General features: G+C 36.7%; 1 protein-coding gene and 1 pseudogene across 1 annotated transcript; one reads left to right on the forward strand and one right to left on the reverse strand.

Moving 5' to 3' along the window:
* Positions 1–14,805: 14,805 nt before the first annotated feature.
* On the reverse strand, positions 14,806–21,130 carry LOC143050920 (uncharacterized; annotated as a pseudogene).
* Positions 21,131–22,566: 1,436 nt separating this feature from the next.
* LOC143051407 (uncharacterized) lies at positions 22,567–23,801 on the forward strand. Its single transcript, XM_076224319.1, has one exon. It carries the CDS (start codon positions 22,615–22,617, stop codon positions 23,710–23,712), a length of 1,098 nt encoding a protein of 365 aa, XP_076080434.1. The 5' UTR covers positions 22,567–22,614; the 3' UTR covers positions 23,713–23,801.
* The last annotated feature ends 3,139 nt before the right edge of the window (positions 23,802–26,940 follow it).

The following is a 26,940-nucleotide window of genomic DNA, read 5'->3' on the forward strand; positions in this document are numbered from 1 at the left end:
TCACTTTTTGACCATTTAAATTAACTGCACTAGTTAAGTTTGTATCTAAGTATTTTCCTATGTCATCAACAAATATATTAAATAAAGTTGGACTTAAACTGTCACCTTGTTTGACACCCTGATTAGCAAGAAAAGGCTTGGTAAACATATTTTGATATTTACATGAATATAAGGTATTAGAGTACATGTCATGCAGTATATTATAAAATTTGCCTTGTATTCCTTTATTTTGTAATTTTAAGAACAGAGCTTGTACCACGAACATGCAAGATTTTTCGTTATGAACGATTTACAGGTAAAAAAAACTTTGACGTTAACAAATTTGCATGAAATATGCATGTCAGATATCTAGTCTGATTGTTTGCTTGTTTTTTTTTGTTTTGTTTTTCTTCAAATGTTTTTTTTCACAGATGGGATATTCCATGATTTATGGATATCAATGTTATAACGTTATAGTTGTAACAAGTTTAGAAGGGATGTTAATTACAGCATACCTCTGTGATCTAAAACAAGATACACTGATGTATACTTAAAATATTGCATAAAGATACACGTAAAAAAAAAAAAATGAAAGAAAAAAAAACATGAGCTAGGCGTTTCCCTGAAGTGTGATGTCCTTCCCGACTGGTCTTGGACAAGTCACAATTTTAGAGTCTCCAAGGTATTTTGTACATGTGTGGTCCATGCTGAAATGAACATGTTAAAAAAATCATTTTATTTTTATTTTTAAATTATGAAACAGCAAATCAAATGCTAAACCAAAATACATAATCATATTTATATTAAAAACAGAAGAAAAATAGTCTGTATTCAGCAATCTGTGTTGACTTTGGCGGGACTCTACTGAAATTTAAAGAAAGGTGAAAAGGCATTGATATACATCTGCACAGCTGCACATGTATGTATTTCAATTGTCTGTAAGTTTGAGAGGAGTCCTAAAACCTGTGAAACTCTGGGAAAACCCCAAACTGAAGCGGTTTACCAACTTGAATGTAGATATAGTTGATCGGGGGTGTACAGTTCTGACGGACCAGGTACAGTTCAAAATTAACAATAGACAGAATGACAGAGGAGGCCCACATACGAATTACAACGGAAAATGACATCCTAAAAGAAATCGACATTAGTAGTGGTACAATAGGGATAAACTACTCTCTTCAACTTTTTGGAATTTTGGATCCTCAATGCTCTTCAACTTTGTACTTGTTTGGCTTTATAAATATTTTGATTTGAGCGTCACTGGTGAGTCTTATGTAGACGAAACGCGCGTCTATCGTATTAAATTATACTCCTGGTACCTTTGGTATGTATATTCAACTACTTTCAGCATTTAACTTGCCTACAACTACACTATTTCTATTTGTTTTAAAAAAAAATTCGGATAAAGTGACCATGCACGCTAAATTGCTTAGACAGCCGTACGCCAAAAAATATCGTATATAATTGTATAGTTGTATCAGTTAATATGTTTTTGTAGTTTAGCAATACAACTATATTCATAGCTTGTCTTGTGTATAAAATGGGAATAATGTATACAATTCAGGTTTATACAAAAGACGATTTGCCCCTTTCTGTTCCCCATTGCTTGTCTACATTCAATTATTTTTAGCACGTGAAAACTATTTATAAATTCACTTTGTTTACGTTGAAGGCATCGCCATTCTTTTTGTTTTGCGATTGAGTTGTGAATTAAATGTTTAACGTTTGCATTCAATTCCACATTACTTGCCAAGATTTCGGACACGGAGTGGGTGCTGTCTCTGCTGCTGCTATTTGGAAGGTCTTCTATTATCTGCTTTTTGATGGAAGGTGCAACGAAATCCACCTTTGGTAGATCTTCAGCGTTGTATATTTTTCCTGTCAATGTCGCCTCGGCAGCGGAGTCTGTGTATCGGCTTTTAGAACATCTTATGGGAGCTTCTAGTGTAGGTGTTGTTGCTTTCTTTTCGCTAACATTTTCTGTATTTGAAGTTTTTAACATGAGTCTAGCGATATTTGAAGAGTTTCTGTTGCTAAGGTAAAGGCTGCGGCAGATTCCCTGAAGAGTACCTCACTGTTTAGATTAGGTGTGTTACCTTGCGTATGAATACGCGTATCATTTACAACAGGAAGCGTTGACGGGTGATATAAGCCTGCTTCTTGATCATTCGTATTTGTAGAGTTTTGCATCTGATTAACGGGAGGCTAGTTAGATGTTTCAGGAATTGTTATAGACGTAGTTTTTGGTTTATTAGCCAAATACTTACTTTTCTCGGAAAAAAGAGTTTTTATTTAGTTTCTAAAACTGATATGTTTCAGCTGCATTTATAGTCAATTCAATTAATATCAAAGAGCTGAAAGCTCTGAGAAAAATGACGCCACTGCCTCTAATATTGGGATATTTTTTATGCAAGTCTTGATTTTCACATACGGTAATAAGTTTTCCTTGCAACATGTCTCGTAAGCATATAATTGATATTCGTATATGTGTGTTCGAAGTGAAGATGACAACTGACTGTTTTTTTTTTAGAACAAATGAATAGGTCACCAGTCATGACTACCTGAATGATCTACAGTATCCAATGACTGCTGGCTGGGTTTTTTTTGGTACAAATAAATAGGTCAAGACTACATGGATGATCTAGAGTATCCAATGACTACTGGCTAGTTTCTTTGTACAAATAAATAGGTCAAGAATACTGGAATGATCCACAATATCCAATGATTACTAGCTGGGTTTTTTTGTACTAATAAATAGGTCAATGACTACTGGCTGTTCTTTTGTACATGTATACCAAATAAATACTACCTGAATGATCCGAAGTATTCTAAGTATTTTTTTTTCTTGCAATTACATTTTTCTAAGTCAAGAATACAGACTACTGTTTTTGAATGCGAAGTGTTGCACATTGAAAGTAAAAAAAAATATCAGAACTGTAAATAGAAATTATAGTAATTAATGTCCCTGAGGTCATATAAGAGAGGGACGAAAGATACCAAAAGGGACAGTCAAACTCATAATCTAAAACAAACTGACAACGCCATGGCTAAAAATGAAAAAGACAAACAAACAACAGCACACACGACACAGCATAGAAAACTAAAGAATAAACAACACGAACCCCACCAAAAAACTAGGAGTGATCTCAGGTGCTCCGGAAGGGTAAGCAGATCCTGCTCCACATGCGGCACCCGTCGTGTTGCTTATGTGATAACAAATCCGGTAAATAGTCTAATTCGGTAGGTCACATTCAGGAAAGGGAAGGGGATTGTAGTTACGACGTAAGGAACATATCTGATATCATTTGTGATACGGTTATTTCATAACGGTCAACCAACTCGTGATGGCGTCCGTAAAATTTACGAAGGGATGATTTCAACTTCACCATTTGGCACTCTTGGTTTAATAGCTTCCTTGTGAGCAGCAACCCTCTATCAAGAAAATCATGATAGGAAATGCAAGCACGGGAATATCGTATCAATTGGGAGATATATACCCCGTATGCAGGTGCTGCTGGAATGTTGCTACTTAGAAATGGAAAGTTCACAATTGGAAAGCTGAAATCATCTCTTTTGTCGTAAAGTTTTGTTTTCAACCGACCCTCATTGTCAATTTCTTGATGTAAGTCAAGATATGAGGCCGACTTAACTGTATCTGTAGTATCCTTTATCTCTAGCTCGATTGGATAGATGCGTTACACATAGTCACCAAATTTTGAATTATTTAGTGAAAGAACATCATCTATATAGCGAAAAGTAGAGTTAAAGGATAGTGCTAACTTCTTATCTTTCTTCCTAAGAAGTTCCTGCATGAAGTCAGCCTCATAATAATAAAGAAACAAGTCGGCAAGTAGAGGGGCACAGTTTGTTCCCATTGGAATGCCGACATTCTGTTGAAAAACATATGTGGACTAATTACCCACATACTCATTAAATAAGTCACTAGTGATATAGTTATTTCTGTAACTTGAAGCAAATTCTATTTCTGTAGATTTACACAATAGCATAATATTGTCAGACTTGTTTTATTTCACCTTGAAGATTAGACAAATAGGGACACTCCTTTGATTTTTTCTTTCATTTCAGTCAGGTCGATTTATATGAAACTTGAAACCACTTCTCTGTCATATTGATATTTTATAACAACTCTGCCCATCGCCCATATAATTGATATTCATTCTTTAACCATATATATATCATAGTAAGCTAGTTTTATTTTATTTTAAACTCATCCACAATCCTTCATGTCAAATTTCTGTCTTCATTTAAGTTTATGCCATTGAACCATCATTGTATTAAACACATTTCCAAGTAATAGTGGGTCACCATATATTCAACTTTGGTGGCATTCCAGTTATTGAAATTTGTGTCAGATTGGATAATGAAGTAGACCTTTAGGAATTGATCTCATAATTTAATATGGAGCCCTAGTATGCGACCCTTACCCGGTAACAAAAATAAACATGTCAAGCGGCAAAATTTATCACCAGAGATTACACGTCAAGAGAGGATGGATAAGTCTCCGAAATGCTTGTCAAACTGGAACTACAACAAGATCTCCAGACAAGGACAAACATGGCGTTGAAGCCAAAGTTGGTATTTATGTAAAAAGTAGTTGAGGGGCTGATTCACGCTATTGAATCGGACAAATTCCCAACGAAAATCATGTCCGAAGAGAGCCATATCTGCCGGGAAATTCAAAAAATACCACGCAACATTTTTGTTGGAAAAGCAAGTGAAGAATAACTAACATTCCACCAAGTAAAAGTGGGGAGAGGGAGGATATTAAAAACTGGCGACCTATAACATTATTAAATGTAGACTATAAAATTTGCTTAAAAATTCTGGCTGAACGTTTGAAAATAGTTCTACCATCTATTATAGAAACAGATCAAAAAGGGTTTGTTAAGGGCAGAAATAGTTTTGATTCTAATAGAATGCTGCAAGATATTTTCGATTTTATAGATATGGAAGACGAAGAAGGATCAATCCTTTTTCTTGATCAAACAAAAGCTTTTGACTATGCAGAATGGGAATGGTTAGATGCATGTTTAGAAAAATTTCAATTTTGGGAAAATTTTCGGGAATGGGTTAAAATGTTACTAAAAAATGCTAAAACTTGTTTAATGACTAACGGTTTTCAATCAAGATACGTCCCAATTTTATAGATCAATCCGTCAGGTCTGTCCAATATCGCCGATGCTATACATTTTACAAGCAGAGCCGAAGGAAGCCACAATTAGGGCTAATCCGAAAATTCAAGGAATAAATTTACCCCACCCTGACATAGAAAATGAAAAGAAAGAGGTTAAGATTAACATGTTTGCAGACGATACACAATTTTTTAATAGAACAGAGGAATCAATCGAGGAAACATTCAAGGTCTTAGAAATATACGAGAAAGCATCGGGTGCTAAGATAAATTATGAAAAGACTGTAAGGGTATATTTGGGTCGTTGGAAAAATAAAACACCAAAATATAAAAAAATTAGGTGGTCAAGCGAACCAATTAAAGCATTGGGAGTCATGCATGGATACAGTGTTAATATAGAAGCTATATGGTTAGAAAAAGTAAAGAAGATTAAGGCGTGTCTTGAGGTTTGGAAATCTCGTGACCTAACATTGAAGGGCAGGGTCTTAATATTAAAATCATTGATTATATCTAAAATAGGGTTCGAAATCGAAATGCGAGGTATACCTGAAAAATATAAAAAAGAAATAAACAATGTCATGTGGAATTTTATATGGGAGGGAAAAGTAAATTTAATTAAAAGGGACGTGTGTTGCTTACCGGTAGAGGAAGGGGGAATTGGTATGATCAATATAGACTCGTTCATTAAATCCAAACAAATCAAAAGTATGAAAAAGATTTTAAGATCAAAAACCGATAACTGGAATACAATAACCAAATGGTGGCTACAGAAGTTTGATATCAAATATAATTGTGATAATTTTTTAGCAAAGTGTTCGGACTTACGAGGATTACAAATGGAAAATTTTCCAAAATACTATCTTGAGTTAATTAAAATGTGGTCAAAATTTTTAAGTATACAAAGTCCAATAAATAATAACGATATCCTTAACCAACAACTTTTTGGAAACATAAAAATTCAATACAACAAAAAACCTATTTTTTTCGCTAACTTCGGAAAAAGTGAAATTCATACAATAAAAGATATTTGGGATGAAGAAACGAAAAACATCAAAAGCGACAACTTTATATACAATACTCTTAAAGATAAGAGAAACTGGATCTCGGAATGGACAAGGCTGAAATTAGCTATTCCAAAATTGTTCAAGGACAGACTAAAAAACGTCCACGTTGATCCAGAACCCCCCAAAAATGGTCATTACATTAAAAATACATTTGAATTTTACGATAAACAAAATAAAGTAGTAATCCTAAGTGAGATATCTTTGAAATTAATCCAATATTCGTTAAATTTAGATATAGTTCCAAACTGTCAAATGAAATGGAATATTCAGTATAATTCGGAATTACCGTGGAAAAAGATCTGGATAAATTTAAATAAAAGTATGTCCTCTAGGAAAGCAAATCAAATTAGCTGGAAAATTGTTCATAACATTATCTATACGGAGCAAAACCTATTTAGAATCGGCAAATCAAATAATGGCAAATGCCATTTTTGTAAAACAGAAAACGAAACTCTCACACACCTTTTTCACAGCTGTAACATTATAATGGTTGTTTGGGAACACATTTTTGATGCGCTTAAAACATATAATGTACTTAATAACACTGTATATATTCCATTGAGCGAAGAACTTATCATACTAGGAATGTACGATTACAAAAAAAAAGTACAATGTCATAACTAATACGATTATGAATACAGTTAAATGGATTATTTGGAAATGTAGGAATATAATCAAATATCAGTCGAAAAGTTTTACTACCAGTCAATTGATAGCATATGCAAAACGGGAACTGAGCAGTTTAATTGAATCTATGGACAAATCATTATCATCTAAAAAAGAAAATTTTGCAGCTGAAATAAAACTTATAATAAATCTTATACATTAGTAAGTGACGTAATAAGTTGTACTTACTTTCCATTTCTTTTTAGAACATAATAATACATCCAACTATAGAAATATACAATACACGCATTTACAAGGTCGAGCATGTGACCTATAAAATCACTGACCGACACATAACAATGTAATCCAGGTGTTAAAAGTACAAAAAATAAAATGTCAATTATATAAGTAAAGGTAAATTATTGTGTAGATTTTAGTGTGTTTTGGGGGACTTTTGATGTATTTTATTTACTGGTAGAATATTGTGAATAATTTATACGCAAACTCAAACTGTGTAATTAATATAAATGTATAACTTATGTATGGAAAAAATATAAAATAGATTTTTTTTTATAATAGAGTCCACCGTTTATCCCTGGACGTTGGATCATTGTAAACACAGGGCCCCTTGTGTATTCTTCCCTGGGTTAAACAAGGAAAATTGTATTCAGGTGATTTTCAATAAATGTATTACAAGTCTTAAAAAAAAAATCATTCCACCAAGTAAAACACCGTACAATATCAAACTCATCCTTTGAAAGACAGTGATCGCGCAAATCAGCTAGACGACACTGTTGTGCACGCATCAAACGTAGAGAGCTTCAAATCTGTTCTCCCGCTTCGCCAATAAATCGGCGGCGCTCCCTCAAACCGTTGTATTTCAGCCAGCATCGATATCGACAATTTAATCACATGTCATACAGAGACTCTGCTGTTGTAACTTAACTTTGTAAACAAAATTGAGTCGGATTTCCGGTACTTCGATCTGTCTTTTAACCAGTAGAAAGTGGACCAACACGGACACATTATATTTTCTTATGATAAAGGCAGTTGTTTGTAAAACGAAAAGACAATGAAGTTTTCATGGATTAATTAGATATCTTTAATGTTTTAGTTTTACTTCACACAATCAATAAAGTTATAAAATTAGATTTATGAGTATGTTAACAACATCGTGTTGGTACACTTCGAACTTTGCGGTAATAAGAAGGACCGGAGACCATCAGTCATCAGACGATTCATACGCACCGCGTTCGTATTAATTTTCGATTATTCAAAACTTCGTAAATCTGGATTAAGACCTGTAGATATCCAATGGATGTCGAAATGATTCCAATTAATACTTCCTTAATGGTTGTTAAGTTGAAATGGTAAGAAAGGCTGACATTTTTTTGGAGAACTATTTTGTCTAGCGATTGCTGATCATTGGTGTGTGAAAAGTCCAGAACCATGTCAAAACCGATCTATTTGTTTATTACGTAGATAAAAGCGAAAGCTTGAATAAATATATGAACAGGTCAAAATGGTTTATTCTGTAAATAAAGTATGTAAACTGGTTCCCGGTTGATTACTACACAATAATTATCCTACAAGCAGATTCCAGTTTGTATATAAAATAGTGAATACGAAACCAAGCGCGGTAGACGGAGAAATGTAAAGAAAAGTAAATACGAACCAAGGGCGATAGGCAGAGAAATGTAATGGAAGGTCAGGTCAATAGTATCGGAAACATGCCACTGAAAGCGTCATTTTCCAAAAAGCACTCATTATATCACCCGACTGTCATTGGTGTCCTTTGTCATTAAACATCTATGACAAATTAAGAACATCAACCTAAATTATATTTAATTTATTCGTCATGCATTTTTTTTTCAATCTATCTTTCCGCTCATAAAAAGGTCGTGTCAATCCATCTTTATCAGATCTTTTTATACAGGGTCTGTCTCGAAAATCAGAGACGATCACCCTGTGATTCATCAAAAATAAATTGAGTTGCTTGATCTGACCACTTTATCATTGAAAAAATTAATAACCCCCAAGGGTGACTGGGGTATAGAAATATGGTCACTTGGTCTTCTCCCAACCGGCAGTAAAACGCTTGCCGAAGTAGGGCGTCATTTTGGCTGTGCGGGATGTATCAAGTTCGCAGTCACGTCCGGTCAGAATGGGGACGTCAAATCCGATGCCTCGTTTAAGGTAGCACTACAGTCTAACAATGATTTTTTGAAGATATTTTTTTTATCACATACTTTTGAAGTAAGTATTATTCTGCACAGTTTGTAAAAATCCCAAAGTCATTATCATATTACAACAGGGAGTAAATTGATAATGAACTTATGTAAATAAAAGCACATGGTAATTAATCTAAATATATAGGCATTTGGGAGGGGCTAATATGTCAATCATCTGTTGATACCAGTATCCAGCTGTTAATCCCTGACCACAAGATAAATATTGTAGTCTTATCTCATTTTTTTGCAACAAAAATTATTTATATAACATGGAAGTGAACAGAGAAAAGGAAAAAATCTAAGGAGAAAAAATATACCAAAAATGATAAACAAATACTATGGAAAAGAGTGGGAAAGTATTTTTGAAAGCCTCTGCATGACTGCCTGTATAAATTTCTTCTCTTCGATCTTCTTCATTTAAATACAGTTTTATGCATTTTAATTAATTTTCAGTTGATATGTAATTTTCGGTTCCATTAAATTAAAAAATCATGTGAGAAAGTATATTTTCAAGAAGAGGGTGGTCTTCATCTTTTTATGAACATGTTTTTTGATGCTTACTTTTGATGTTCTAGCTAATTTCAGACATAGTTTATTTCTTTTTAGCTCACCTGACCTAAAAGGTCAAGTGAGCTTTTCTCATCACTTGGCGTCCGTCGTCCGTAAACTTTTACAAAAATCTTCTCCTCTGAAACTACTAGGCCAAATTCTTCCAAACTTTGCCACAATCATCCTTGGGATATCTAGTTTAAAAAATGTGTGGCGTGACCCGTCAAACCAACCAAGATGGCCGCAATGGCTAAAAATAGAACATAGGGGTAAAATGCAGTTTTTGGCTTATAACTCAAAAACCAAAGCATTTAGAGCAAATCTGACATGGGGTGAAATTGTTTATCAGGTGAAGATCTATCTGCCCTGAAATTTTCAGACGAATCGGATAACCTGTTGTTGGGTTGCTGCCCCTGAAATGGTTATTTTAAGGAAATTTTGCAGTTTTTGGTTATTATCTTGAATACTATTATAGATAGAGATAAACTGTAAACAGCAATACTGTTCAGCAGAGTAAGACCTACAAATAAGTCAACATGACCAAAATGGCCAGTCGACCCCTTAAGGAGTTATTGCCCTTTATAGTCAATTTTTAACAACTTTTCATCATTTTTTGTAACTTTTCTAAAAATCTTCTTCTCTAAAACTACTTTGGCAAATTTAATCAAACTTGGCGACAATTATCATTGTGGTTTATAGTTAAAAAAATGTGTCCGATGACCCAGCCTACCAAACAAAATGGCCGACATGGCTAAAATTAGAACATAGTGGTAAAATGCAGTTTTTGCTTTATATCTTTGAAACCAAGACATTTAGGGCAAATCTTTCAAGATTTTAATGTCCATCAGAATAAGATATATCCCCTCACAAATTTTCAGTTGAATCGGACAACCTGTTGTTTGGTTGCTGCCCTTAAATTGGTTATTTTAAGAAAATTTTGCAGTTTTTGGTTATTATCTTGAATACTATTATAGATACAGATAAACTGTAAACAGCAATAATGTTCAGCAAAGTAAGATCTACAAATAAGTCAGCATGATCAAAATTGTTAGAGGACCCCCTAAGGAGTTATTGCCCTTTAGAGTCAATATTAAACAACTTTTCCTCATTTTTGTAACTTGTATAAAAATCTTTTCTAAAACTACTTGGCCAAATTTAACCAAACTTGGCCACAATCATAATACTAGGGTATCTATTTTTAAAAAGAGTGTCTAATGACCCCGCCTACCAACAAAGATGGCCGACATCAGTAAACACATTAACAGGTGAGCGACACAGGCTCTTGAGAGCCTCTAGTTTAAAATTCAAATGAAAATTATTCTTTATATAAAGAGAATAATGATATTAAACATTGATTATATGCAGCTGGTCAATCATGTTATTTTCTTATCTTAGACTGTCTGGAAAGAGGCGGAGCTTTGTCTATATTTAATTACTACATCACAGATGTTGGTCAAATCTGTGACGTCAAACTCCCGCCAAATGCCAAGTTAGTGTTGGACAAATATAATGCAAAAGTTACAGTATTAGAGCATCAAAGACACAAAGTGTGTGGTTCTATTGATATAGTAATGGTATCAGAACACTCCTGGGGTGTTCCCAGTGGAATGTTTGTATTTATATTGACTTTATAGGGGTTCTAAGGGGGAAATTCAGTTTTTAGGTCATTTCTCAGAACAATTTTTCATGAGAATTGTAAGGAAAATAATTAAAATAGAAACTTAATGGGTACCCCCTTTGGCTTGACATTGATATATATGATTAAAGGATGTATTTTCTACAATACCGTGTCCCAGTTTTTGGATAATTTGTTTCTAAATGAATTTATCATGTTTAAAGGTCTCCAAAGATGAAAGGTGAAATGAGGTTTGGCACCCAGCAGTTAAATCAATATAGCTTCTTACTGGAGGCATATATCAAAAATCTAAGACACGGTTTTGGAGATTGTATATGGTTGATTAAAGGGATGAAAACAAATTTTCACTACCATTTGACATGAATGTGCCATTTTCATCAATGTTGGAAGACCACTTTTTTGGCAATTAATGAGCTATATTATGAGATTAATCAAACCAAAAATACATTTATATATAGATTAAGAAAGAGTTATATTTAAGCTTTAAAATAAGTTAAAGATTTTAAAAATCCATTGAGTAGTTTTGGAGAAATTAATCTTTAAAGACTGTTGATTGGAGTCAGAAAATTCTGACTGTAGTGCTACCTTAAAGAGAGTGTCACGCTCTTTGCACGTTAAGAACCCTTGCAACAACTCTTTGAGGGGTCCGTAGGTGACCTGTTGCAAGGCAAACTTTCTTTCCCTATCCAATATACCCTCATTTTCCAGTGGCAGTCCAAATTTCCCCGACCATCATCCCAGATGTTTATATTCTTGACATTTGTTGTTGGTGGAAAAGTAGGTGTCTTGATCCTAAAATATGCCACATAGCCTTATTTCAAAATATTTGGTTAACATATTAGCTACCTCATTTGTACCACTGCATTCAGCATTTTGGTCTAATGACGCATCCTTTTTTCGAGATTTCGATTTTACATTCTAAAATAAAAATGTTGAAGAATCAGTTTGTATTATTACCAGTGACACAGGATCATGAGTCAGTTAAATTTGAAGATAAAGACACTTTTCAATATCATATGAATGAACATATACATTTAAACCACTATAAAAGTTTTTAGCATGATTAAAATAGCTAAATTGATTTATAAGTATTTAAATATATATGTTGTGTAGAAGTTGTAATGTTGTACAAATTATAATTTGTACAGATATTTTGTAAAAGTTATCAGTGTTTTATGAACTGCTTAACACAAATGGATGACGCGAGCACACAGTATTTTGTTTCACAGATTTCTGTCATATTTTCACAACTTCATCCTACAGTCTAACACTAAGCATTGATACAAAAACATTATAAGAACTCAAAAAGACTTTTTATGGGTATGAATATGGTATAAGGAGAACAATAAAATTATAATTTAAACCATTCAGGTGTCCTGATTTCCAGTTTGAGGACAAGGAGACTAGCACTAAATTTTAGGTTGAAGTATATAAATTTGAATTCTAAACATTAAACTGATACATTTTAGAAGATAAACCTGTATCACCTGGTGCAAGAAGGTATGTGTCAAAAAAACTTATAACTTGTACAAAAACCCTGTTCAAATTATAATTTGTACAAACTTACATCTTGTACACAACATATATATGATATCTGCAACAAAGGGATGATTTTAAAATATGTTTTAAAGACAAATATCAATCAAATGTTTTTCTTTGATCATGTAAATGGCAAAATATGTATTTGGTAGATTGCACACACACTTGGTGTCACAAATGTCTTGCAGATTCATTCACAGTCTTTAATGGTTTTGGTGTAGGTTTGAAGATAAAAAATGAAACGGCATGTAATAAGATTAAATGTCACAAATGTATTGCAGATTTATTCACAGTCTTTAATGATTTTGGAGTAGGTTTGAAGATAAAAAATGAAATGGCATGTAATAAGATTAAAAATAATGTTGACACAACATATTTAGTGATCAAATGTATTTTGAACTTCTGTATTTTGCAAAATCATTTTTTTTATAATATACTATAATCATATTAACTCAATTGTAATATGCCATATTAGATGTTTGATTCATAGTTGAAAATTCCCCAAGGGTGACTGGGGTATAGAAATATGGTCACTTGGTCTTCTCCCGACCGGCAGTAAAACGCTTGCCGAAGTGGGGCGTCCGTTTGGCTGTGCGGGATGTATCAAGTTCGCAGTCACGTCCGTCAGAAGGGGACGTTAAATCTGATGCCTCGTGTAAAGAGAGTGCCACGCTCTTTGCACGTTAAGAACCCTTGCAACAACTCTTTGAGGGGTCCGTAGGTGGCCTGTTGCAAGGCAAAATTTCTGTCCCTATCCAATATACCCTCATTTTCCAGTGGCAGTCCAAATTTCCCCGACCATCATCCTAGATGGCCTCTATTACAACAACCTACCTATTGTATTTATTGTGAACTTATTCTCGTCCTGAATATGCATGAAATATTTGCCACTGGACGTTAAGCAACCAACAATCAATCATAGTTGAAAAATCAAGGGCAAATATTATAACAAATCATAGAAAGCATGAATATTGCATATGAATAGTACACTGATTAAAATTAACATAATAGATGAAATAATATGGCTATTTTAAATCACCTATAAATGGTATAAAATAGTAAATTAATTATCAAATACCTGTCTTATTCTTTGAAAAGCTAAATCATTAGTTGGGTTTGGTGGATCCTTTATAAGTCTTTCCTTAGTCATTCTTGAAATTTCTTTGAAATTTAGTTTCTTTTCTTTCTGATGAATGTCTAAAATGTGCTGAAGAATTTCGTTTGCCTGTATTACTGTAAGGCTCCCCAAATCTCTTAGACATAGGGAGAATGCCTTGGTTTTATGATATTAATTGCTTCCACTTTTGATAGGAGAGAATAATCCATTGTTGATAGTCTTATTATCGACTTCAAGTTTTTCCTTCTTCTCTCCTGCTCCTTGGGATTATCTGGACACTACAATAAATGTAACAAGAATTAAAGAAGACCAATACTTGAATTGTATGTTCCTGGTGGCACTGAAACAGTCAATACAGCTCTTAGCCACATCAGTAAGTTTTCAGTCATATTTAATCTGATGCTATGTTAAATGAGTCTTTACGGTATGGATATCTGACTTCATTTAATTCTTTCTTAATATTTGTTATGCTGGTTCATTGTAATTGTGTGTGTCTTTCTATGTTGTGGTGTTACACTATTGGTTTCAGGTAAGGGTAAATATTAGTACCTATTAAACGTTCAAACCCGCTGAATTTGTGCCAGGAACCTGATGTTTAGGGGTTGTTGTTTGTTGATTTGGTTCATAAGTGATTTTTTATATATAGATGTGCGCAAGTCACTTATGATTCCGGAGTTTATTCATGTACAACCGATAATGTTCTATTTTTAATATGACCGGAAACACCGTTTTGATGACGTATTATGCATTTATGATAACATTGAAATGAATTGAAAGAAACACCATAAATTGTTGTACCTAAGCCCTTTTTATACCATCTGCAGGTAGATTATTATTGTATTAATTATTTCCTGGCCTTTATATTATTATGTCAAGAATAGGACTATTTCCGACTGATTTTTTAACAAGGGACGAACTATTTGTACCAGCGTCTACAGACCGGCTCCCTGCCGTTGACTGTTTTCGTTTAAAACATTTGTTTCATACTTTTGGTTATGTGTAGCATTACCTTGATCTCTGATGAAGCTGTGACAATTTATTTTTATGTGCCCAGGCTTACCACAATAGTAACAATCTCTTGGTTCTCTATAGGATCCTTGTTTTTCTTCTTTCAATGTTTTTACTTCTGATTTTATGCTTTGGAGTTCAGATTTGAGATCTTCAAGTACTTTTGCTATGTCGGAAGTTCCAGATGGTTTGGCTTGAGTAGCAAAAATGGGGACTTCAAAGTCGTCTGTCCTGTTGTCTTGTTGTTGGCTAGTTTCTTGAACATCGCCGTCCTCCATGGGCAAAGTTGCTTCCTCTCGAATATCATTAAATGAAATTGTGTGCGTACCTCTTATGCGTTTCTTTAATTCTCTTTTGAGCCATGTTGGTCTTACATTCTCAGCAAACTGGTTGCGCAAGACAATGTATCGATCTGTTATGCATTTGTGGTCTCACTTGCATATCTTGTCTAGCTTACACATGAGGAAATTATTGCAGTGTCTGGTTTTCTGTTTGTTTGCTAATGTAGAAATCTGACAATAGTTCTGATATTGTTCCCCTTTCACCAAATACTTCCCTCAGTATACTTAACACACTTTTTGTTGTTTTCTTTTCAGAGAGTGGTCGGTACCTTATTTCTTCTTAGCTGGACCTTCTAAGAGACTAATTATAAAGTTAACCTTTTCTTCCTCTGGGGTTGGCCTACTCTTTAATGTCAATTCAACATCTTCGATAAACTCCTATAATGTTTGCGAGTACTCTTTCCTACCTGAGAATTTCTCTATTTTCCTTTCTCTTGATGTAAAAACAACCTTTGGTTCTACTGTTTCTTTACATGCTATTACCTTAGCTAATCTCAGCTTCACATCATTTAGTTCCTTTTTCAAAGCATTGACATCTCCTTCGGTCACCTTGAATGTTGCTCTCCGTCTACCACCTTTAGTAAACAATTGTCACATAAATCCTGTCGACGACGCCAAATGTAGCCAGGTGTTGGGTGAGGCTGATAGAAGTGACATATTTGATGATATATAGATCTTTATTTTTTACTATTAACACAGGTGGCAGGTAGTCCTGCAAATTCACAAAAAGAAAGTTTTTTTAATACTCACTTGTAGAACACAACTTCAGTTATAATGTACACTATAATGTAAATGACATCAGCAAAATACATAGTGATAATAATTTGCTTGCCATAGCCAATAATTACTCAGTATTAATACCAATAACTCTTGTATAATTTAATACGACAAAGTATGGTTTATATGCAGTAAATATTGCTTATTAATAAATCATTTCATTAACTCTCTTTCATATTTAAAAAGAAGTTTACTTAATCAAAACACTCATTTAAATTGAATTACAAAGTATTGTTAAACCTGCGTTCCGTAACATGACACATTAATGTTAAACAGGCTTTCCATAATTTTAATAAAAAATAGCTCTCGTTTGTGTATAAAATAAATGTTAATTTAACTTTGCAGAAGTGAAAAGGGATGGTTATAGTTCCATCATTATAGATGCATGTGATTAATATACCAAGACAATTATTTAACAATGAAAAGACGCCTCCGGGTGCGGGAATTTTTCGTTACATTGGAGACCTGTTGGTGACCTTTTGCTGTTTTTTCTATGGTCGGGTGGTTGTCTCTTTGATACATTCCCCATTTCCATTCTCAATTTTAATGTTTATGCAACAAAAACAACTAACCTAAATTATAGTATTCTACGTGACATAAATTATGTGTCACACAATTACAGAAGATATAATACGATATGTTTGTCAGTGTTATTAATTCATAGTGCTGCTATATACACAGATAATACAAAAATGTGAAAATACATCGGCGTTTGCCGTATGAATATTGTTTGTTTGATGTGTTTATCATGGTTATATATGTGTTGAAGACTTTACAGAAACATTAAAAGCAATTGATGATAATGTAAAGGCCAGGGAATAATTAATACAATAATACTTTACCTGCAGATGGCATAAAAAGGGCTTAGGTACAACAATTTATGGTGTTTCTTTCAATTCATTTCATTTCAGCGTTATCATAAATGCATAATACGTCATTAAAACGATGTTTCCGGTCATAATAAAAAAAGAATATTACCGGTTGTACATGAATAAACTCCGGAATTATAAGTGACTTGCTCACATAGATTATATCGTTGGTTTTCCTGTTTAAATGGTTGTTCTCAAGACATTTTGTGGGCCCTTTATAGTTTGCTATTTAATATGAGCCAAGGCTATGCGTAAAAGCCAATAAATTGACCTATAATCGTTTACTTTCACAAATTGAGGGAGAGTTGTCTCATTGGCACTCATAACACCATAATGTCAAAGATACGCTGAACCTGAGTTGTTACTATCTTTTATTTCAGACCTCCAGAGAGGATAAACAACTGAAAATATACAAAAATGAATCTAATGAGCACATCGTCACAATCGACAATTTTTACAAAATAATAGTACAATAAGTATTAACAATGTTCTCCATATATTGAAAAATATGTCTATCTTATGAAACAACAAAAAATGATAAAAAAAAAATGCCATAAAATTACATTTTGAATAACAAAATTATAACACGAAAAGCGTTCCATACTCATACTGTTTTAAGAAAAAATGTACGCCAAAATATATGGCTTCAATGGCGTTCCATACAAAAATATTTTGACAAACTGACGGAGTAATTTCAAGAATCGCAAATTAAGAAGCTTAAATTAACTGAGAATTGTGTATAGTAAATGCAGGAATTAAAATAACAATCAAATAAACTTCGGAATGCTTAATTTAACATGTAAAATACAAAATAAGTGTGACGTGAGATATGACTCAGAAAATCGTTTGAAATCACAATTTAAATCAAAAGGACTGACCTTAGACTTTAAATACGTATATCGGACATACAAATAAAAGGTTATAAACTACAGTTTAACACAAAACTCACCCTGTGGAGGGTTGAATACCATAGAAAAGTTTGTTTGGCTTTGCCGCCGTTGCCGTTTGGCAGACCTCATAATACAATTCAACATAAAGACGGAACAGATCCGTAAATTTCCGGAGTGTGACATTACACTCCCCCTCTGATTTTAAAACTGAAATCACCAATTTATAAACAAACTTGAAATAACATAAACAAATTATCAATGCAAAATGTAATTACTGTTATTAAATGTTCTGACTATTTGAAGATTCAACGAGTTAAAATTATAATCATTAGTCTATTTCACTTTCTTTTAGTTTCACATGCTCTACCAACATCACTAGTTCGTTGATTGGTCTAACATAACTAACCGGTTTCCCATCACGCACAACACGAATTTGAACCTTTCTGACTTTCTGATCAGAACTAGGAAATGTATTTTCAACAATTGCGACTGGCCAATAGTTGCGAGCACATTCATTATCTCTAAAAAGTACTAAATCACCCTCCTTCAAATTACTGTTTTCACGGATTCATTTTTTTTAGATAGTAGACGGTTTAAATATTAAATGAAGGAGGGCGATTTAGTACTCCAATGTACTCCTCTATGACCTCTATATGATTTTCTCCACTGACGAGGAATGTAAACATAAGTGCCCATCTTTTCTGATTAGCTTGTATTCCACGAGTGCGTCTATAAGCTATTGACCATGGGCCAAAAGTGTCAACAGCGACGAATATAAATGGCGGTGATGGTTTCAATCTGTCCTGAGGCAAATCTGCCATTTGCTGCCAACCGAAACAACCACGAAGCTAACGACATATCACACATTTATGCAGCACTGAAGAAACTAAACGACGACTGCCTAAAATCCAAAATCCAGCTGTACGGATAACACCATCTGTGAGGCTTCTGCCTTGATTAGCCACTTTTTCATGGAAGTGTCGAACAATAAGTAATGATATATGGTGGTGTTTTAGTAAGATAATAGGATGTTTTGAAAGATCTGAACAATCTTTGAAGTTTCGTAGGCGACCACCAACTCTTAAGGTATCATCAACATCAAGTATGGGCGATAGTTGCGACAGAGAACTGTTGTTATGTAACGATGTTCCATGTTTGATACTGTCTATTTCGTCTCTATAATTTTCAATTTGAACCTCACGAAATATGAATTGTTGGGCTTGTTTCAAAGCATCTGGTTGTTTGTATGCATCTAAAAGTTCAGGTTTATCGTTATGTGCTCGATTTCTAACAAGTTGTTTCAATAAGGAAATTGCTCTGACTAAAGTTCTCCATTCTGAAAACTTTGAGAATCTATGTGTTCCTAATCTATGTACATTATTTTGATCTACCAATTTGTGTTTTAGCTACTTGCACCTCTGGGCGAACCTCCTTGTCACTATCAGCATTGACCAACTGATGTGGACCTTTATCTAAATTTCCAAGGGATATGTTATAAAGAAATGCTCAGATGAGTGACACGAGGGGTACACATTGTTGAGACCAAAGAGGGCGGGTAGTGTAATCCAACTCCGATATATTTATTTAGGTAGTTAATTGTGGTGAAACCTCACTCCCCTGATACATAAAAGGGGGAAACCGAAGTTCTAGTGAAAGAAGGTAGATCAAGACACAAAAATATGAAAAAAAAATAGCGAACTAGAACAGCAGACTGACAGTGGACACACAAACGCCGAAATGTAAAGACAAATAAAATACCCAAAATCCGTAAAAAGAAAGAGGGACGAAGGTAATGACTGAACAGTTGCAATAATCATGTGTATCAACTCCAAAATACTGAGACAAAAATCCCGCAAGAGAAGAATAATTGGAATCAAAACGTACAACCACAAATATTATTAACCGAGTTGGTCTTTTAAGAGAAAATTTACCCATACACACAAGACCGATGCATTGTCGGAATAGTGGGCTGTCGGAGTAATGGGCTCTCGGAATTTTAGGTGTCGGGCTAATGGGATGGCACCCAACTGATAGATACTAGAATGGGTTGATATTATAAGGTGATAATTTACATCGACTATCCGATAGCAAAGAAGGTCTTCAATCCTGTTTAAATTCTCTAAATTCATACTCTGATACATGTAGCCGGAAGCTGAAAGTGAAATTTAAGTGTTTTTTTTACGACGTCAAAGAAAATGAAATGGTTGAGAAATATATTTATTTTGGGATTGTTATTTAATTTAATGGACATTTTTATCATGCTGTAGAACTTTTTTACAAATACAGTTTAAAGCACGTTTTTCTGTGCATTCTATTACATTGAGGTTAAACAATATAGACCATACACTAGAATTAAAACTATTTGATACTCTTAAAAAACCAATAAGTCCTTATGGATCTGATATACCGATTAGTTATTCAAAATATTGATAAATTACCTTTTAAAAAAGATCATGATAAATTCTGTATAAATATGTTAGGTGTTCATAAGAGAGCCGTGAGGTGTGAATTAGGGAGACAACCTACTACGAATCTTATACTTATCCTAGCCCTTAAATTATTTAATTATACACCGATGGAAACAGATCCTGGCACACATTTATCTCGAACTCTAATTAAACAGACAATAGATGTATAAGTACCGAAACCGTTGAAGAGCCATAATTATGTTTAAAATACCTAAAATAAATAGACAAATTTTATCTAAATCAAACTTTGCATAGGGAGTTGAAACCTTAGTTTCTTAATAATTTCTACTCATAAACGGACGATTTTAGTTAAGTTTATTAAATCATGTCGGTACTGAAATACTGACTACTTGCTCATGACACCCTCCGGGTATCGACCCAGAGGTGTAAATAATTAAAAACAACTCGTTTAATAATTTATTGCGTCCGTCATCAGGAACATGTATATATTTATTTATGTAATGTAATATCATGTAAATGTAGGGGAAAACAGCATTTTGATTTGTATTGATTTTCCTGATTTAATAAGAACTTGAAACTTGTTATTTACCTCTAATGACAATATCATTAATTTTTTTTCTGATTATATGTTCATCATGTTTATTGAAACACAAGCGTAAAACTAGTTTGCACGTTATATTAAATCCATATGTGTTTGAAACATAATGCAATCTCGTATACACTTTCCACGTTTAGTGGTTTCAGTGAGGGCAATTTGCCACTATATAACCTTTTTGTGCTAATGCGGCGTAAAGCACACATCAATCAATCAGTGAAGACAAGAATGAAGTGATATGCGTTATCGATTTATTTTTTAAATCGACATGATCCATGTTAATGTTCTTAAAGTTAAAATCCTGCTATCTATATGTAGTACCTCAGGGTCATTGGTGGTGCTCCACATTGGAGGCAGATCCGGAAGACGAGAGAGCCTCGTTTCGGATCTGCCGGCAGTCGATAACTAGAGCCAGAATAACCTACAAGTGCTGATCTAGCCGACCCAGAGAATATCAGAGATAACCGTCGTAGTTGTACTTGCAAGTAACCACGGTAAGTTTAGAGAAACTTACATTGGCGCTGCGAGCATTCGTTTTCGAACAAATTCACTCGGGGAGTCGAATTCTACATCGAAATTGAAAATTTCAAGGGGCCAAAACAGCAACTCCATTTTATTTTTAGGGATCCCTGACAGGTCACCTATTTTCAGTTTTCGCTAACCATAGCTTTGCTAGGTTAGTTTTATTGGGAGGGAAAAGTTAAAGCACCGGGAAGGGAACCTTGTGTGGTTCAGTTTCAGTCACCGTTTGTTATTTTTGAGGGATTTTTTCATACTTGGCCGTTTGCGGAGCCCTTGTAGGAACAAGTGTGAACCCCTTACTCGTTCTGCAAAACCCTTGTAGGGAATTTTGTAAACCCCAATCCATTTCCGCCGCGTATTGCACTCAGTTGACCTACGCAGTTCAACTTCCATTTGCAACCCAAATTTGCAAATCTTCCAGTTGTCAAAACAGAAAGAAGAAATTGTAAGTGTCAATTTAAACAACCCACACACATACACTTGCCCTTTACATACATACCTCTGGGGTCAACTTATAAGCTTGATCCCCAGTTAAAAAGTTGTTGTTGTAAAACCATACAAAACAGTTTGATAGTATAAACACCCCTTTTCAGTAGATACCCTTGCCTAAGCCCTAATTTAATCCTAAATTGTTTATTGTTTATTTATTGTGTTTCCATTAAAGTGTAACCATGGCTAGAGTCCACATAAACTCTGCCACTTTTGAGGAATTGTTATCAATTCCAGGGGTAGGGGCAAAAATTGCGGCACAAATTTGGGAATTGAGGGAGGATAAAGGAATTCTGGAGTTGGAGGACCTACGGGAGGTTCCTTATATGAGAATAACTGAGGCAGCTCTGGAATCTATGGATTTTAGTACCTCTCTGCCACCCAACAGGGGGTCTAATAAATTTTGCAAAGAGGAGATGGGGCATCAGGAGAAGGTGCAAAGGATCGATAGCCTCATACAGGCAAGGGGTAGGGGGCAAACTGAGTATCCCAGTCAATCAGGAGAAACACCCAGAGCCAGGAAGTCAGTGTCCACATCTCCATCCCAGCATCTCAACTTCCAAGATGGTGGGGAACTTAACCGGGGGTTCAGGGAAGACATGGGAACCCACCAGGACCAATGGGACAGGCCCATGGGTGCTTATGGGGGTCCAAGAGATTACAGGTATGAAGGGGAAACACCTCGGTCTAGATATAACAATGCCGGGGATACAGGAAGGGGAAGAGGGGGTTTTCAAAACCAGTATATTGATAATGAGGGTCCAAGGCTCAGAGATGCCCAGCCGGAGAGTGAGGCTCCTGCATCAAGGCACACCAGTAGCATGGGGTACCCCACAGGGTCAGGGGAACCGAGACGGGGATATGGGGACCAGAGAAGCTCTCGTCGGGATGCATATGACCACCAGGGGAACATGGGAGGGTCAGATAACCAAAGACAGAGGGGGTCTATGGGGGTTAGGCCTCCCATCCTACAAAAGAGCTTAAAGTATGATGGGAAAACTAATTGGCAGGCTTTCTATGCCAAATTTTCCCGATTATGCCAGGTTAGTGGGTGGTCTTCAGGGGAGTGCAAGGATCAATTGTGCTGGTCCCTTGATGGGAAACCCAGTGAGTTTTATGCCTTGCTCGTGGAAAGAAGGCATGACTTGTCTTATGAAGACTTGGTGAGTAAGTTGGCCAAACGATTTGGGTTCAATGAGTTGCCAGAAACAGCCCAAGTCCAATTTAACATTGCCAGGCAGGGTGGGGATGAAACCTTAGAGGACTGGGCCGACAGGGTCCAATCACTCGCCACAAAAGCCTTCCGTCACCTTCCTGAAGATCACATGTACCAGCAAGCCATCATGAGATTGTGTCAGGGGGCCTCAGATAAGGAGGGGGGAATGTTGGCCTCCAATGCCAAACCAAAGAGTATTGAGGAGGCAGTGGATAAAATTCGTTGGCACCAACATAACCACCAAGCCATATATGGCCGTAGTGCCCGAAAAGAAGTAAAAAGTGTAAGTCCTGAGATCAGAGGCAGGGGTGGGGATCACTATACTGTATGTTCCACATCAGGACCAGTCTCCAATAATGCCCCTTCCAAAATTATCCCCAAAGAACATTCTCCTAAAGATGTCCAGGATTTGAAGGACCAATTTCATGCCTTCAAGGGGGAGGTAAGTGGGACTCTGGGCAATATCATGTCTGAAATACAAAAGCTATCTTTTGCTGTCCGCAATAATGCTAGGCCCCCATCCAGAAGCCCCTCTCCTCGTGCCGGTAATGGTGGTTGTTTCCATTGTGGGGAGGCAGGCCACTTTAAAAGGGAATGCCCAAAGTTTCAAAGGTCTAATTCTCCTCGACCTGGGGGAAAAAAGGTAACCTTCCAGGACAACAAGGGTCCGTTAAACTCCAACGGGTCGACTCAAGAGGTCTGAGTCTGGCCCCTAAACCACGGAGTATAAAGGACCTCGTGATAAGCCATAACCCACCTTACTTAACTAAGGAGGGTACTATCAGTCAAATAGAAATGATCACGGAGGAAATAATTTCCCCACTTGTGCAGAAATGCCTAGAGGAACCGTCCCATCCCGAGGAACTAGGGGTCATTAAATCACTACCTCCCGTCCCACCAGACCCCACGTCCACCAAGGAGAAAGACATAGCTCAAACAGCAAAACCAATAGAGGGGCCTAAGAGGGAACCCATCAGTCTCATAGTCCCGGACATGTCTGAATCGGGGTCACAAGACGAAGAGTCGGGGGAGGAAGGGGAACAAACACTGTGTGATAGCTCAACCAGTGATGGGGATGGGGACTTGGTGACAGAGGGGGAAAGAGAAATGATAACCATAAGTCAGTTAACGGGGGGTACTATGTATCGGGTGCCTGTGGTAGTCCAGGGTCATAGGGTCGCTGCTGTTGTAGACACAGCAGCTCAGGTTACCCTAATATCCGAGGAAATGTACAAAGGTTTAAAGGAGCCACCTCCTATTCTCAAGGAAGTGGTAATGAACACTGCAGGAAAGGGCCTACAAATGAATGGGTTTGTTGCTGGGCCTTTTTATATTAAGTTGGGGAACCAAGAATTCACATGGGACATATATGTAGCACCAATTAGAGATCAGATGCTTTTGGGAATAGACTTCTTAAGGAAGCAGGGCATATCGCTTGACTTGCATAGGAATCAATTGTCCATTCACGGGGAGGTCATCCAAATGTCATGGGGTCAGGCCAGTTCATTGCCCCAAACAACTGAGGTACGGGCGGGAAAGAATCATACAGTCCCAGCCAATTCAGTTCAAAGAGTCATGGGAGTGTTGGCCAAACCCATGGGTCGAGAATACATCATTGAGGCAAAGGCTGAGGGCTGTTTGCTCATACCCAGAACCTTACATGATGTAGGTCAAGATCCGGTGTTGTGTCTGATAAACCTCACCGATAGTCCCCTGGTGATCTTAAAAGGGGATCTACTAGCCCAAGCTCAGGAAGTCGACATGGGGGAACCCCCGGGCCCTAAAGTGTGCAAGATGGGGGTTGCTGGAGATGTTAAGGAAAAATTGTTGCCCCAACACTTACAAGAGATGTTCACTAGGTCCTGTGAGGATTTGTCTAAGGGGGAGGAGGAGACCTTGTGTTCCCTGTTACAGGAATTTCAGGATGTCTTTGCTAGCAGTGACTTAGACCTGGGCCATTTCACGGCCTTGGAACATGGCATTGACACCGGGAATCACCCCCCCCCCCCCCATTAAACAGCGAATGCGGCGCACACCCTTAGGTTTTGCCCAAGAAGAGGAGGCTCATTTGGAAAAAATGTTACAATCTGGGGTAATTCAGCCATCCGTATCGGAGTGGGCTTCTGCCCCAGTCCTCATAAGGAAAAGGGATGGTAGCGTTAGGTGGTGCGTGGACTATAGGAGGGTCAATGGGGCCTGTTCCCGCCAAATCTTTGCACTCCCCTTAGTAGAAGAGTGCCTAGACACCCTAGCAGGAAATGTGTGGTACTCCAAGTTGGATGCCAATTCGGCGTATTGGCAAGTCAAAATAAAAGAGGAGGACCGGCCAAAAACGGCTTTTATCACCAAATATGGGCTGTTTGAGTTTGCACGCATGGCTTTCGGGCTATGCAATGCCCCAGCCACATACGCCCGGGTCATAAGCCTTGTACTCCGGGGGTTAACATGGCGGGTAGTGTTGGCTTTTTTGGATGACATATTAGTCTTGGGAAGGGATTTTGGGGACCACTTGGCAAACCTGAGGGTGGTATTTGAAAGGTTTAGGACGTACGGGCTCAAACTAAAACCCAGGAAGTGCGATTTATTTAGGAAAAAGGTAGAATTTTTAGGGAGGGTGGTAGGTCCCGAAGGGATGGAAATTGGGCCGGGATATGTAAAAGATGTAAAAAACTGGCCAAAACCCCGGAACTCAAAGGAAGTAGAACGGTTTTTGGGATTCGCAAACTATCACAGGGCCTTTATAAAAGACTATACTTATATAGCCTTACCCCTTCAAGCCTTAACCGGAAAACGCCCCTATTTCTGGGGAAACGAGCAACAACAGTCTTTCGATAGACTCAGGGAAGCCATGGTGTCAGCCCCTGTTCTGTCATTACCCAATGCCACTGATCCTTTTATCTTAGACACGGATGCTTCCGACAAGGCTATTGGGGCAGAATTATTGCAGGTCCAGGGGGGACAGGAACGGGCCACGTCCTATGCTAGCTTTACCCTAACCCCAGAACAGCAGAAATATTGTACGACCCGAAAGGAGCTGTTAGCCATTGTCAGGTTCACCAGGCTATTCAGACATTACTTGCTGGGGCGGAGGTTTACGGTTCGAACAGATCATAGTAGCCTCACTTGGTTAACGAATTTCAAGGAACCCCAGGGACAATTAGCCCGGTGGCTGGAAGAAATCAGTCAGTTTGATATGGAAATCAAACACCGGCCAGGGGCTAAACATCCTAATGCAGACGCTTTGTCTCGATTGCCTCAATACGGACCGTGTCCTGAGTTTCAAGTAGACAAGGTTCTAGCAAATTTGCCCTGTGGGGGATGTACCTACTGTGCCCGAGCTCAACAAAATTGGGGACAGTTCACAGAAAATGTTGATGATACCATACCCTTGGCAAAGAGACCCTATGGTAGTACACAACCCAAAGACACACGAGAACCAGTGGTGCAAATATCCCGGGTGTCTGTGTCAAAGAGGGGGGACGAATTAGCCATATGGTCAGAGGGGGAGGGTGACATCTGGGTGCAGGAAGTAGGAGGGGACCTAGGGGTTAACTTGGGATACAGTCAGGAAGAGTTAAAAGAAAACCAAAGTAAGGACCCAGACATAAAATGGGTGGTTCAATGGAGGAAAACAAAAGGGGAACCCTCTGAGGAGGAAATCTTCCTTAGCGGTCCCGCCCCCAAGTACTACTGGTTAAATCGGGAATTATTTGTCCTCAGTGGGGATAATATACTGTACAGGAAGGGGGTGAAAGGAGAGGCAGATAGGGTGGTCATTCCCCAAGTATCAAGGAAGGAACTCATGGAGTTGTGTCACGATATTCCTGCAGCAGTCCACCAAGGGGGGGACCGAACCTACCAAAGGATCAAGCCAAGGTATTATTGGAGAGGGATGAAGAAAGAGATTGAACAGTATGTAGCAAGTTGTGCT

The sequence above is a fragment of the Mytilus galloprovincialis genome, chromosome 11 (genome assembly GCF_965363235.1).
Source record: "Mytilus galloprovincialis chromosome 11, xbMytGall1.hap1.1, whole genome shotgun sequence".
In the NCBI taxonomy this organism is placed as follows: domain Eukaryota; kingdom Metazoa; phylum Mollusca; class Bivalvia; order Mytilida; family Mytilidae; genus Mytilus; species Mytilus galloprovincialis.